Here is a 15,381-nt window from a genome sequence, read left to right as displayed (position 1 = left end):
TAATCGCCGATAAAAACGACACTATGGGACGACAGCGAGTTTTCATTCATAGATGCGGCGGGCACTTGTCGGGCGAGGGAAAGCGGTTTCCCTCCCTTTTATAATACCGCCGGCACGACCTTCCGGGCTTGGCGGGATGAAACGACCTCGGCTGTGCGAACGGAAACACTATTGCCTTAGGTCGGGCCCAAAATCCCTTCTATTATAATATTATTTGTCCGGCGAGAGGAGAATGAAAAAAAACAGCGTATACCCCGTACAAAGCTGCGGTTATGCGACTTATTTTGGCACTACCTCAAACGCACAACGCCCACTGCGAGTCTCTAAAAATAAACCTTACTCCCGTTTTCGTTTGGTGTGTTTTTTATTTCAACGTTCAAATCTGTTTACGTTTTTTTTTTTTCAAATAGTATGGATACGTGTAGCAATACAAAAATGTTATTTTCGTTTGTGTTACAGGCGTACAGAAACAAGGGGAATCGATCGATATCGGGAAATCCGAGCACACCGCAACCTTCGCCCGGACCGACGACACCGTTGAACGGAGCTCCCAATTCGCCGGTAGTAATGAACGATTCTCATCACAACAATTCGGTAAGTCCATAACGTCCCTTGTAAATAGTATATTACTCGTTTTCGCCAATAATTATTGTTGTTCCTGTAGCTATCCGGGACGGTATTGACTACGGCTGGAAACGGTTTCTACGGGAACCAACCGGTGAGCATTATGGAATCCGATCCCAACGGTATTGCGTTTAGAGACAACAGATTTGGAACACCGGCCACTGTGTGGCACTCGACCGACGGTAACGCGTTGGGTTAGTACAAGAGCAAAACAAAAAAAAAAACCTTCTTCGTTATTCTATTATATTTTTAATAACCAACCGTTTGTTTTCGGTGCACAGGTTGGACGGCTGTCACTCAATCGCCTCAGCCCCAGTACGTGAGCCAACAAATTCAATTGGAAGACATCCGATACCATTCGCCGGCAAATACATTGCATTATTCCACTCATGCTCCGCCAAACGTCTACAATCAGCCGGGATACCAGACAGTGAGTGCGGCGCAGACTCCCACGGCAGGTTTTATTCAAGTCACCAACGGGTTTGCCCAACAGCCCACCCAAGTTACCACCAGCTCCTTAATGAACGGCGTGGCACCTACCATCAACGGTAACGTCGAGTATCTGGAAGCGCCGGGCAGAACCGAATTCGCGGTGAACGGAACGCCGAATTATAACCATATATCCCAAACCGTGAGTTATTATTATAATAGATGTTATTAACTATTATTACTGCAATCAACGAAAAACAAAATTAAAAACAGCTAACTAACGATTAAAAAATTTACAGGGGCAAGAGCCTTCGTCTCAAAACATGGACTCGAACGATACGTCCGCCAAAGTAACGAACAATAGCTTTAGTCAATCCGGTGCGGGAAACGCGATACCTGGGTACCCACCTCAACAACCTCCCCAATCACAACAGAGTTTACACAACTCTAATGGGTAAGTCGACTTGACGAGGATTTTTTTTTTAATTTAACTTTTTATTACATATTTATAGATATTTAGCTTATAGATTATGTATTTGTTTTTACCATAGGTACCCAGGTAAGAACGACGGAAATTCCGTAGGGGAGGACAGAAATCGTATATCAGATTCTCCAGCAACTGGCGTATGGGGCCAGTCCAACAACCAATACGACCCATCGCCGACATCATCCGATAAAAACAATCTGAACAACAGAATTAAATCTATGATCCTAAACAAACAACAATACCAACAGCAACAGTATTTGCAACCAGACAGATCGCAAGATCATCAACAGCAACAAACACAACAAACGCAGCACCAACAGCAGGTGCCCCAAAGCCCACAGCATCAACAATATTTGACGGATCAACACAGTCCGAATGATCAGAATAACCATCAACAGATACAACAACAAGCGCAACATCAACAACAACATCACCAGCAGCAGCAGCAAGTTCAACAACAACAAGCTCAACTGCAACACCAACAAGCCCAACAGCAAGCTCAACAACAGGCGCAACAGCAAGCTCAACAGAGCGTTGCGCAGCATCGACAATATCTGAACGAGCAATACCAAAATGAACAGAGACATAGTCCACAGGAGCAAAATAATCATTCGCAGTTGCATCATCAACAAATTCAACAACAGCACCAACAACAAATGCAGCAGCAGCAACAGCAGCAGCAGCAGCAACAGCAGCAGCAGCAGCAGCAGCAGCAGCAACAACAACAACAACAGCAGCAACAACAACAACAACAGCAGCAGCAACAACAACAACAACAGCAGCAACAACAACAACAACAACAGCAGCAGCAACAGCAACAACAGCAGCAGCAGCAACAACAGCAGCAACAGCAACACCATCAAAATATGCAACAAATGCAGCAACAGTTGCAACAGCAACAGCACCTGCACAGACACCAAATATTGCAACATCATCAAGACGCCAAAAGTCCACTAGACCAAAAAGAACATCAGCAATACATAACAGACTCAAAACAAAATTTATTAAGCAATAATTTTTTAGTCCAAGGCCACCATCCTCGGAGCTTAGCTACTGAGGGTGGTGGCTTTTACTCGGAAGTCAAACGACATCCGAATTACCATCACCAACAGCAACAACAACAATTACAACTACAACACCAATATTATAACAACCATCGGAACGGTTATAAGGCCGACGTACAAGTAAAAAAAGAATTTATTGAAATCCCTCACGAAGCTAGACTACAAAGAATGCCGTTTGGATTCGATCCAAGAGATAGTCAGAAGAACGGTTACGTATTTTGTGGCAACGGTGGGCCTAATCCCATCGAAACTGTGGTTGGTCCGTGGTGTTGCCGCATGGGCGGAACTGACACCCCGACGAGCAAACATTTATCAGACGGATGTTGTCGAAAGTTACTCACTCAAGATGAAGTCATCGATCCTGCCGACATCAAACAAGAATCCAACCTAAACAATTCGTTTACAGAAAATCAAGATGACAAGTATGTGTTATTTTTATTTACTATTTTATAATGCACACAATTGTTGACGTATGAAATAATTTCAGATGTAAGGCGAACGTCAAAAGTCCGGTTACCGATTGCAACTGCTTCCCCGTAGATCAGGCGCCAACCGAACCGGGACCGTTCTACACGCACTTAGGTTCTGCTTACGACTTGAAGGAACTGAGAAAAAATATGGAAACCATGTCGGGCGTACAGGGCAAAGGAATTCGAATGGAAAAGGTGAGGGCCCCGACAAATATTGTCCTGGTTTAACAACTCTTTGTTTTTTAGTAATACAAGTGTAGAATACTAAATGTTTCTGCTTTCGTCTTTTAGATATTGTACACTGGCAAGGAGGGTAAGACCACGCAAGGTTGTCCGTTAGCTAAATGGGTTATTCGGCGATCGTCTATGGACGAGAAAATCCTGCTGGTCGTCAAAAACCGACAAGGACACAAATGTCGGTATTCTTGGATAGTCGTATGCATAGTGGCGTGGGAAGGAGTGTTGTCCGAAGAAGCTGATTTTCTCTATTCGATGCTTTCTACCAAATTGAACAAGTATGTGTTACGTCAATGTGGCGTAGGCTCTATGACTGAATAGTGTAACATGTATTTTGATTACCCCGCAGGTACGGAGTGCCGACGACCAGACGGTGTGGTACCAACGATCCGCGAACTTGCGCCTGTCAAGGTCTGAATCCGGACACGTGCGGTGCGTCGTTTTCGTTCGGGTGCTCTTGGTCCATGTATTACAACGGTTGCAAGTACGCCAGGAGTAAAGATGTGCGGAAATTCAGACTATCCGTTCGAACCGAGGTAATTACATTGAACGAAACAAACTTAAACGAGTTGTTACGATTTTTAAAGATTTTTTACGGATATTTTAAATCGGTACAGGAACAAGAATTAGAAGAACGGTTGCAGACGTTGGCCACAACGGTATCGCCGCTTTACAAATCCTTGGCCCCTTTGTCGTTCGCCAATCAAATACAATGCGAACGCGAAGGGTCCGACTGTCGACTGGGATTCAAACCAGGTCGTCCTTTTGCAAGCGTAACGGCTTGTATTGACTTTTGCGCGCACGCCCATCGTGATTTCCACAACATGAACAACGGATGCACGGTGGTGAGTTCAATAATTGTTGTACACTCTACAAACGACAATACGACGCCACAGAGACTAATTGGTTTTTATTCGTTTTTGCAAAGGTGGTCACTTTGACTAAACACCGGGGTTTGGGAAAACCCGACGACGAACAGCTGCACGTTCTTCCTTTATACGTCATCGACGATTCAGACGAGTTCGGTGACAAAAAAGCTCAAAGCGAAAAATTCACAAACGGATCGGTCGAGATGCTTTCAAAGTACGCGATTAACCGGTTTCAAACCCTCAATGTTTCACAGAGAATTTTTTTTGTTAATGTTGGGCGCGTTTTTTTAGGTTCCCTTGTGAAGTAAGAGTGAGATCAGTGCCTCTGACGCCTTGTCGAAGAAAAAAACGCAAAGACGACGAAGCGGAGTCGCCCAGAAAAGCACCGCCCACGCCGTCGGGGCAACAGAACAACCCGCAAACCAACGACGCGCAAGTGCAGAGCTCACAGGTATATATTGAGCGCGTTGTAATAACGTCCACGTCGACGCTAAGTAATCTTGGGTTTTACTTTTCTAAGGTTTCATCGACCGTCTTGGACAGTCCGACGATGAGCATGTATCAGCGCTGGAACCAACAAGGACTTCTGGGGCAGAGTCCGTCCTCGAATTTTTACAACGTCCAGGATTACAGTCCTTGGAGCACTCTGAGTAAGGTTTATAATATTAAGTCGGTTTAGCGGAGTTGACTAATTTCACTGTGCTCTCATCAGACACCGTGTCACCGGGAATGGCGATTGGGGCGAAAGCTATGCGTCAACCGTCGACGATGGATCACCACCACGTTCGCAATTTATGGCCGTCCGTCGGGGGCGGTTTGCCAGGCGGAAAGCCCATCGAACCGGCGTTGGGCGATTACCCGCCGTTGCTTCAGAAGCCGCCCGACTATTACTACCAGTCGACCAGCTACGCGCCCAACAAAGCGGCGTCGATCGCCAACGTCAATTACAATAACAGTAACTACTATTATAAATCTAGTCAAGTCCGACCCAGTCAGACACACGTGGCCGCTCCCCCGACAATAGCGGCCTTGCACGGTAACAACTCTTACCTTCGACCGAACCCTTATCAATCGATCCCGACGGCCGGCAACCACTATTGGCCTACCGCCGAAACGGCGACCAAGCAGTTTTACCATCAGGACCCAACAATTATGTACAATCAGGTAACGCACGCCGCAGTCCGCCTCGTGGTGTATATTATTCTAACGTCAATGCCGATTTCCAGGGGATGTCTCAGTACCAGCTTCCTAGGTGGGATTTATACGGACCAACGCCGTACTTCCCCTCAGTTGTTGTGCCCGCCGAAGCGGCAGCGCCGCCCAAACCGCACGCCATCGGCGAGGTGACCGATTACGTCGAAAACGAAGAAAGCTTCAAGGTGCGTTTTGATAGTATGGCGATTTGACAGACTCAGATGTGCAAAAATACATCGGTGCGCGTAGTAGTGCAATCATTTAATTAACCTAACCGCCCCGTTTCGCTTTACGCAGGACTCGCAAATAGGCGGAGTGGCCATTGCGCTGGGCCACGGTTCCGTGCTGTTCGAGGTGGCCAAACACGAGTTGCACGCCACCACGGCCCTGAAGAAACCGGACAGGCTGCACCCGACCCGGGTCAGCTTGGTGTTCTACCAGCACCGGAACTTGAACCGGCCCAAACACGGTTGGGTCGAGTGGGAGGAGAAGATGAGGGTTCGCAAAATGGGCACCGCTCCCTGCGCCACCGCCACCAACACCACCAACACGACCACGCAAACGGCGGGTGACCGCAAGTCTGCCACCATCACCACGACCACGTGGACCACATTGTTCCCCATGTACCCTTGCGTGGTCACCGGTCCGTATCAGGAAAACCAATCGTCGGCAAAATGCTGAGACTCGACGGTTGACAATGTATGTTTATAATTATTTGCATTTTTTTTTCTATTTATCGAGTTCCACTGAATGCCAAAGACGCTATAAAATATATTAATATATTTTTTTAAATTTTAAAAACGAGACTATAAACGTTATACTACTTTATAAGTACTCATTTTTTTTTTATCATTAGGGTTAAAAAAACGATAGGATTTTAAGCATCAATTTTAATCACGAATTTTGTTATGATTTGTTTTCCTTTTGTTTTATTATTATTATTTATTATTAATATTTTTTTTTTTTTTTTTGTAAATACTTTACGACATACTATTACGCCTCTTTTTTTCTTTAAACAAAACAAAATTTAAATCTACGTGTGTATTATTTTTTTTATAGGCTATCATTGTTCGTGTATGATTCCAAATACTTAGCGTTTTATTTTTGTACTCTATTATAATTATTAATTTATCGCGTATACGTGCGTATTGTATATAAATCATTGGAATAACGTTAAGTCTACAACGACTCTCCGGGTTTTTTTTTCCACAAGAGTCGAAACCCTTGAAATTTCGGTCGACGAACTCACCTACTATTATCGCCCACGAGTTTTAATCAGCGGCTGACTTTTCGAGCATCTCCCCCCCCCCTTTCCCTTAAAGTGTAAATCCCATCTAATTGTAAACTAATTTACATTGTGTTCATTGAATAGATCTCTCTACGGTCTTTATACCTACTAGAAGCCCCACCCCACTTATTAGTTTTTAGCGACAAGAGTTCATAAAAATCGCAATGAAATCAGAATTTTTTAAAATTATATAATATTTAAATATATTTATATATACATAAAAAAAATGTATATCGAATACGACTGATTAGATAGGTAGCTATCATAGGGTAGTGTGTGGCCTACTTAGTTTTTATGAAATATATACGTTTAAACATATAAGTAAACATAACAAAAACAAAACGCTCATACAACTTTTTGACAATTTAATTTATTACTATTACTATTATTATTTTTTTTTTTTTTAGAATGAATTAAGTGTATAAAATATTTTGTGTAAAAACAGTTTTTCGATATAAAATTATTCATAATAATAATTATAAATAAAATAATATATTATAATATACAAATATATATTTTTGGAAGACTTTTTTTTAGGAAAAAAATATAAGAAAATTTAAATTGATGTTAAATTTCAAATAACTATTTTAAAATGTTGCAATTTTTGTATTCTAAATAACAAACAATTTTATGGAATATTATCTAATGATTATTGTGTGTTCCATAATAATGATATGTTAAAGCTAATAATTATTGATCGGTCGATTATTTTAACATATTATTAGTGTAACCATAAGTGAAATTATTGATCACTGAGCTTTTTATAAAACGAGGAGTACAAACAAAATTATGTTTATTTTATAATAATAAATAATAAAATGCGCCATTATGAATTATGAACGTATTAATTAATATGTTTTATTTTAAATTTTCCATTCTGATTTTTTTTCACTTAAAAAAAGCCCGTCTTCCAAAGTGTTTTCTTTTTTTTTGTTTGTTTTGAAAACTACAAAATCAAGTCTAGTTTTTTTATGTATAAAAAAAATTATTTAGTTTCATTATATTTTGTATTTTTTTTTTTTTTTTTGTATCCGTATCCCTATTTAGTTTAATTTATTTTAAGGCTTATTTATATCATTACACCATCGACAACTTATGGAATTTAGTATTGTAAGTCAATCAAATGTACCTACCAATTAATTTCTCTTGAATAAAGAGTTTGTACACACTTTTCATATTAGTCGAAATCGTTTTTTTACCGACCTTATGGCTTTACTCCTTTTCTATAATTGAAATCCGTCCTGATCTAACCGTGCAAGGAACACGAACAATTTTCGTGGAAAACCTAATTAAGTATAGAAATATATTAACTTTATGTGATTGCCCGATAAGGTGACACGGGACCATCACATTTTCTAAAAGAACGTTTTATACTTTTTCAAATAAAATATTATGATCGTCATATAAGTTTGTTTTAAAAAATTTTCCTATACTTTAGTCTTTTTTCGACTCTTATTACTCATGGCCGTTTTTGACACCTTATTATGATGGATATTAAATATTGCGGAAATATTGTAAAACCCGTGTGGTTTTTGTTAAAATGTTAGTCATATGTTATTTTTATCTTCTCTAATTGTAAATATTTTCAGTCTCCGAATGCAACACTAATACATGTACATGTTGTACTGTTTACAACAAGCAAATGCGTCATTTTTGTTTTACACGAACCCGTTTTTAAAAACACATTTTACTAAACATTACACTTATGTATATTCTTGTTTTGCATGCGCTCTCGTGTATTGTCTGTGAAATAATTATAATATTTCCTTAGTTGTACCACGAACACAGACAATAGTCGTAACATAGGTAGACGTACAATCAAACAATTATTTCAATGGAACCCAATATTATTATTTTATATTACCTACTACTACTACGGATCAGAATGACAAAAAAATAATTGTACAAAACGGTCTAGTCTCGGGCCAGAGCGTGCAGAGAATGTAGCAGAAAAACATCATAAAACAAGACGTATTGTGTCCACTCGGAAACCAGATATCCGAAATTATATTACCGCTTTTATTTTGGCGAATTCATTTTTATTATTTCTAAAAACGGCGATTGAACACATATATTTTACCGGGTGATGATAATATGACATCTAAAGCTAAAGACCAAACGTATGGTAGTGTGGTAATGGAGCATAAACTATGACTGGGGAGGTCATAGGATCGACCATCAGTCCAATTATCAGTCCGGAATAAAAAAAACCAATAGTATGGTAAATCAAATGTAAAGTAATTTCAGTGCCAACCTCAGTTTTGCACTGATGTATCCAACTGAGTAGTCCAACGTTGAGCTGTAGATATCGTGGCGTATGCAAAAGTCATTATCACATGTCTATACCTCGAGCACGGCTGTGTGTAAAAATATTATTATTATCATTATTATTATTATGTACATTGCTACGAGGCCGTAAGCGTCTCTTTTTATGAACCTAATTAGTAAATAACAGATTTAACAATACTGGTGAAAGTCCGGGAAGTTGTTGTTTGGCTTAACCTTTAACGTTTTTTTTTTTTTTTTTTTTATAAGAGTATTTGCCGCCCACGCTATAGTCACTTATCTGTTCAGCGTGCACTGAGTAAATAGATACACAATACATACAGCCAATTGCCGTCCACTGTCGTAGCCGAGATGGCAGCTGTTGTTTGCTATAAGTACGGGTAAAATTTTAATACGATTTTGCATGTCCTATATAATCAGACCTCAACGAAAATACTCTTAAACGACCCGTAGTAGTTCTTGGACTGGGCGTTTATATAGGTTTATTGAGATTGTGTCAAAGCCCAAAGGTATAAAATATAATCTGTTAAATGGCAACGACGAAAGCGACTGTAATGCACCATATAATTTATATTAATTGAATTATATTATATGTATATACACAAGTATGAGGTAGGATAACTGTGTGTATAGTAATAAGCGTAACATTGTCGCTCCGAGTGGTCATAATAAATTTAACGTTGCGCAAACAATTTGTCGGTTGGATAAAATATTATTTATGATAAATAAAATATCTGCTTTGTCGTGATAAATCAACGGTGAAAGGGAAATGCCACATTTCCACTCATTTAAAATCGCGTCAACTCATTCAAACGGTTGGACCCTGCGCTGTACGGACTGTATGGTTTATCTATTGTTAAAAATATATTTTATGTTATTTTTCATACAATCGTACACAGAAGTCGTGCCTTACTAGTTGCACACTAGTATGGCCCACGGCGACAAAAAAAAAAATCAAAACGTTGACACCAATTATTCATACCACCGACAAATTATCAGCATATTGTGTTTGGTAAAAAGTTTTTTCACAATAAAAAATGTAAGAAAAATTAAAAGTTCTCTATAAAATGATTTTATCATCTACAATTTCAGCCTCCTAATATAAAATAATTTAAATTAAAACAATGTATTTCTTATGACCTAGTTATTACTTGTGATGACAAGTAAAATAATTATCGAACTGACAATTTATACATTTTAGTCATAAAAATGTTTTGTTTATTTTTCAATAAATTTCTTTTTTGACAGTCTGTAATAATGAAAAAAAAAACAGTTTTAACTTTTTTAAAAACCGACATTTTTTTTAGGATTTGGGTATAGTATTCCCTTTAAAAAGTAATTTATTTTGTCATCTTATCATTAAGTTTTTACAAAAAAAAACTAATAAAAAAATGTACTAGTCGTTTTGCCCAAGCACCGAATATATGCTATGTAACCTTATACAAATACACTATAATTAAAGTTGTATAGCTGTTATTGTGGAACGTTCCTATAATAAGCTCTCACGGCTAGTCTATTATTTATTATCTATGATCTTGTCGCGACATGTGCGATCCCTCCAGAACACGAGCCCTCGCATACAACCTGTTAGGTCAACTGACACGCGCTTCCATCATTAGACCATCGATGGCCTTGGTGTTGTAAACATTTAGTTGACCTAACCAATAGTCGGTAGACATAACCTACGTTATTGTTTGCTATTTTTTGTGATGTACGGCTGTCGTCGGTCTTTCGGCTTTTCGAGCATGCCTTTGTTTTATGAGTTTTCTTCGCGTTCACTCCCTTAACCGATCGGCCTTTCTTATAAACCGTGTCGCCCCTGACTTACTTATCGCCCACCGGTTCAGTCACAACTCATAAGTTATAAAGTAAACACCAATTCCCCTCGTCCGTCAGCGTGTGTGCTGGCTTTTGGACTGTGCACCGGCGCCTCGTAGCCAGTATTTCCGAGCAAGTAGCAACACACATCTGTCAGCTGTCTGGTCTGAGTCAAGTAAGTGATCGCTTAACTATATTTTTACTATCAAGTCGTCTTTTGATGTAACTGTTTTTCACAATTTCATGGATCAGTAATTGATTTTTCTATAAAATAACTGACTTGAGCAAAAAAAAGTTTCAAATAATATCTATTATATTATTATTAAACAATCCAAATTCTATTTCGTTGTACAAAATAAAAATATTATTTTGATGAGTGGTTTTTAAATATAGCATAATGTTAAACTTAAATAACTTAAGTATTTGATGTGTCTTTTTAAAAGTATAGAATGATGCAAATAAAGACTGGTCGATAAATAGTTTTGAATAAAAACTAATGTGCATTGGACAATGTTTGTTTTATTATTATCTTTCCGACGAGAGATTATTAGTGTGTGAGAATACCCCTTATCCTATTAGTTTAACTATTTTGGTTCATTAAATAACATATAATATGCACACGTATTTTGTTATTACCTCATTAAGAACGTGCGCTGTTATTGGTATGTTAAATACTTTGTTTTCAAACTCTGCGTCAACATTATTAGCAGAAAAGATAGTTTGAAATTTAATTAAAAGTATTCGTGAAATTAAAATAAAATGTATTTATACAATACGAGTATAAGTTAAACACATTTTTTTCCAAAAAAAGACAAAGTGGAAGGTTTTAATTTTGAAATGCTTCTCTCCTTGTTACTTTGTCGTAGCGTGTGTAGAGCTTGTCGTTTATAAAATAACTTGGCGTTCTGCTCTTTTTATTGGACTGGTGGGGGAGGGGGGGTGGTAAGAATATGGTAATTTGACTGATTTAGCTTAATATAATATTGCAGATCAGCAACCGTGTGGAAATTCTTCCGGGCTGGAAGATCGTGACCAAAACGATTTGTTTAATATTAAGATGTATATTATGATGTGTCGCGTTCTTTGTCGTCGTCTTGGGGCCAGACGAGATCTGTCGCCGAGACCGATTTTTTACGGACACGTACGAACTTCACCTCTTTTGACCTCTCCGTTCGACTTCCAACCGTCCATTTCCAAAGAACAATATAATATTATTTGCTCGTGTGTATGAGTATATATAATAACAATAATAGTGTAAACGTTGGATAATAATGCGTTGTCGAATTGTGCACGCGACACTATCCTATAGTACGTGGCCGGGAACCTGTGGTTGGGGGGAGGCTTACATGTTTTTGCAATATTATTATTTATACATAAAACCGTTTTGAACAGTTTAGGAATCCGTAAAACGCTCTTAATTCAAGTTGTAATCGAATTTAAATTGTCCTTCTTTTTTAAAGTAGGCAAGTATGCCGCATTTATCTTTTACGAGAAACAGGAGCCCTCACACAGTAGGTATTAAAGGAAAAACATAAATATATGACGACCTATAAAAGTCACCTATAAGTGCGCGTAGCTAACTGTCAGGTAACGTGTTATGCACTAACTGTGTGAACTGGACTAATAAAGTTAAATAGAACACAGCCTCAAATTGCTTACCTACTAATTAAGAAATTATATTTGATGCGCGTTCTCGTCCAAGAATATTGGCTTCTCGAGAATAGAAAAGTAGTTAAAATGTTTACATACATTTGCTGAACCTTTTTAGAAACTTTTCACAAAAACGTGACTTTTCCAAAAAAGAAAATTGAAATTTTATTTGTTTCAAATTGATTTTGTGAAACGCGACATTTTTAAATATTTATTTTAAACTTTGACGTCTATCTATAAAACTTTTTCGGTTTATGAATAATAATTTGTTTTTACAACGATATTTTTTTTAAAATGCTATCGTGGTGTCTGTACAGTTGAACTTTTGAGCTAGCATAATAATATATGTGATAAAAATCGACTAGGCTGAGAAACGTGCAATTGCTATAAAGTCGGTGACGATAACAAACGGAAAAAGTACGGTTTTTGACGAGTCGACCGGAAAAAAAGTATCCGCCTAACAATAGGAAACGTTAATGCCCCGCCGGCTACACATATACATTATATAATCGAGTACAAATGGCTTATCTGATATGTTTTTACTCGTATAAGGTCACGGGCGAGGTTCAATATGATACGGAAGGCTCATAAATCACAATGCGATGACTTCTGGCTGTTCAAAAAGCGCGTTTTTTGAGATTTCACAAAAACCATTTACCGCGTGTGCGTATACCATTAATATGGAAACACATTTTTAAGCATTCAAATTAAATGAAACATATAAACTGCAAACAACGGTTTTACTTACAATTTTGGCAAAATTGTATCACCTATATAGGCGGGTCAGCTTTAACGCGTCATATCCTATACTTTACTATAGTCTAAACTCTTCGAGTACCAACTTGTATGTATAAAACAAGCGACAAGAAATACTAGAAGAAGATTATAATTTATAATTATTAAACTATTGTCTTGAGTATAGTTTAAGCCTATTAAACTAGTAAGATTATTACTGGTTAGGTGATATTGTAAAAATATGTAGACTAAATGGTTACTTAAAAAGGGATTTTAAAAAGATTTGTTTGGACAACGGTTGTTTGCCGTTCAATACTCAGAAAAACTGGATAACACTTCTCTGAGTCAACGAATCGAGTTGTACTAAAACAATTGTTATAGTAAAAAATGGTTTTTAGTAGTTTTTTGTTCATTGTCACAACAGGCTCGTTACTGATACCTAAATAATATATTGCAATCAGCATCTAAGGCGATGTCAAGTTGTGATGGTATAAATTTCCTGTTTTTCGTATATAAAAAAAGAACTTGAATGATTTTTTAATTCCAATTGATTTATCTTAATTTTGATAGGACAAATAAAAAAAAAACGTAATATTATAAAAAAAAACGAATAATTACGTCAATTTTGTTTGTGTAAGTGTGTTGAACATAATGTATTAGTTTTTCATTTGAAAAATCATAAGTAAACTTCAGACAACAAAATTTCATTTGCGACCTACACATTGATTCTAAAATCATAAATTATTAAAAATGACACAGAAAAAATGTCTAGAGAAAATGAATTGTTCTTATTGTACTATTTATGAAATTTAATATTTTATAATAAACGAAGGAATTGTAATAAAAAACTGGTTTCTCCTAGTATTAGTAGACACCCGTTGTCCCAGTAATAATAATTGAATAATTATTAATTGCGGCTTAAATTATTAAAATACTAATGCATGTATAATGATGTAACTAGGTTAAAACAGCTTTGAAAAAAAAAGCAAAAGTGTTTTATTAGTCAATCATTGTTTTTTTATAACATTTGCAATACGCTTAAATGCATGTAAACATATTTAATAAATAAATTAACCGTGAGATGAAGTTAGAGTCAGGTTGCAAGTACCCAATTCTCAAGTAGACAATTATTTTATTGCCAAGGGTAAAATATTATAACGCGATTACAAAATATATGCATAATGTCGTTTACGATGCAGAATGCTGTCAGTATTAAGCACGATTCAGTATAGTAATCGAAAATAAGCAAATACCATTTTTATTAATAAATTCCGAAAGACTTAAGAAAAATACAGTTGTCATACATATTTATATTTATTAACGAGATAGGGTCGTAAAGGTTGTAACGTGGGACTTGCTACTTTCAATTGTCAAAACAACTCAACGATTTCTCCATATCGTGCGCAACCATAGTATACTTTACTCATATTTCATTAACAAATATTATACTTATACGTCTAACGCCATGTATTTATTACATGATTTATTATACAATACTATGTTCAAACCCTCAAATAAATATTATTAGTTTAGTAACCTAAACTTCCACCTTAACAAGGACCAAAGTCCTAATGTCATAATTTTGTATTTCCGTTTTTTATTGGACAAAGTTGATTAAGTAATAATTTTGATATAAAATCAACAAGCTACGGTTTAAACAATTAATATACTTATATAGCAGTATTATACTCATATTATGTCAAATAGTATATGAATATTTTTTGTGATATTATTTGTACACTATACTATATATTGCCGGGCTTATAAGGTGGCTATTTTCTTTAACAATAGAGCGATTAGATTCATACAAGGTTTGAAATGTGTCATCAAACGAAATTGTACGTTTTCCTATACATATATTATTATAATAGTCAAGATAGCAAAAAAAAGAACAATGTTAATAATATGATAGGGTTTCATTTAAATTATTTCTACTAAAGGTACCTTCAGTTGGGGATCCTTGGCCCGTTTGATCAATTAAATTGATTATATAGGTTTAACATACAAGTTATAATACGTATGAATTATAGGTTACCTATTGAAAGTCCTTAACAGTTAGGTGTACTTGTGTTTAGTTTTTTACTAAACAAAATATAATTTGTAATGTTTGGATCGTTAAAAAGTTAAGTAATTATACATTTAGGAAATCTTAGTATTTTTTGAATTAGTAAAAATTATATTTGTTTAATAATGTTTATTATATACAAATGTCTAAAAAATTCTTTGAACA

The 15,381-nt window shown here is 36.7% G+C and overlaps 1 protein-coding gene across 1 annotated transcript in view; it reads left to right on the top strand.

Annotated features, from left to right (window-relative positions):
• Positions 1-7,045, top strand: part of LOC126834505 (DNA N6-methyl adenine demethylase-like) — a 36,340-nt gene extending 29,295 nt beyond the window's left edge. Inside the window, exons 4-18 of the mRNA XM_050566468.1 lie at positions 460-594; positions 665-818; positions 906-1,255; positions 1,353-1,507; positions 1,605-3,026; positions 3,092-3,269; positions 3,366-3,589; positions 3,661-3,847; positions 3,929-4,156; positions 4,240-4,394; positions 4,472-4,631; positions 4,701-4,830; positions 4,893-5,344; positions 5,407-5,559; positions 5,672-7,045. Of these exons, the coding sequence (XP_050422425.1) occupies positions 460-594; positions 665-818; positions 906-1,255; positions 1,353-1,507; positions 1,605-3,026; positions 3,092-3,269; positions 3,366-3,589; positions 3,661-3,847; positions 3,929-4,156; positions 4,240-4,394; positions 4,472-4,631; positions 4,701-4,830; positions 4,893-5,344; positions 5,407-5,559; positions 5,672-6,055 (4,467 nt within the window). The 3' untranslated portion in view covers positions 6,056-7,045. The remainder of the gene's footprint in view (positions 1-459; positions 595-664; positions 819-905; positions 1,256-1,352; positions 1,508-1,604; positions 3,027-3,091; positions 3,270-3,365; positions 3,590-3,660; positions 3,848-3,928; positions 4,157-4,239; positions 4,395-4,471; positions 4,632-4,700; positions 4,831-4,892; positions 5,345-5,406; positions 5,560-5,671) is intronic.
• Positions 7,046-15,381: the final 8,336 nt, after the last annotated feature.

The sequence above is a fragment of the Adelges cooleyi genome, unplaced genomic scaffold (genome assembly GCF_023614345.1).
Source record: "Adelges cooleyi isolate 19-005CV unplaced genomic scaffold, UGA_ACOO_1.1 ACOO_flye_CR_arks_rails_tigmint_CR_PRNA_21, whole genome shotgun sequence".
Taxonomy (NCBI): domain Eukaryota; kingdom Metazoa; phylum Arthropoda; class Insecta; order Hemiptera; family Adelgidae; genus Adelges; species Adelges cooleyi.
The sequence above is the reverse complement of the archived record's forward strand: the minus strand, read 5'-3'. Positions and strand labels throughout refer to the sequence as shown.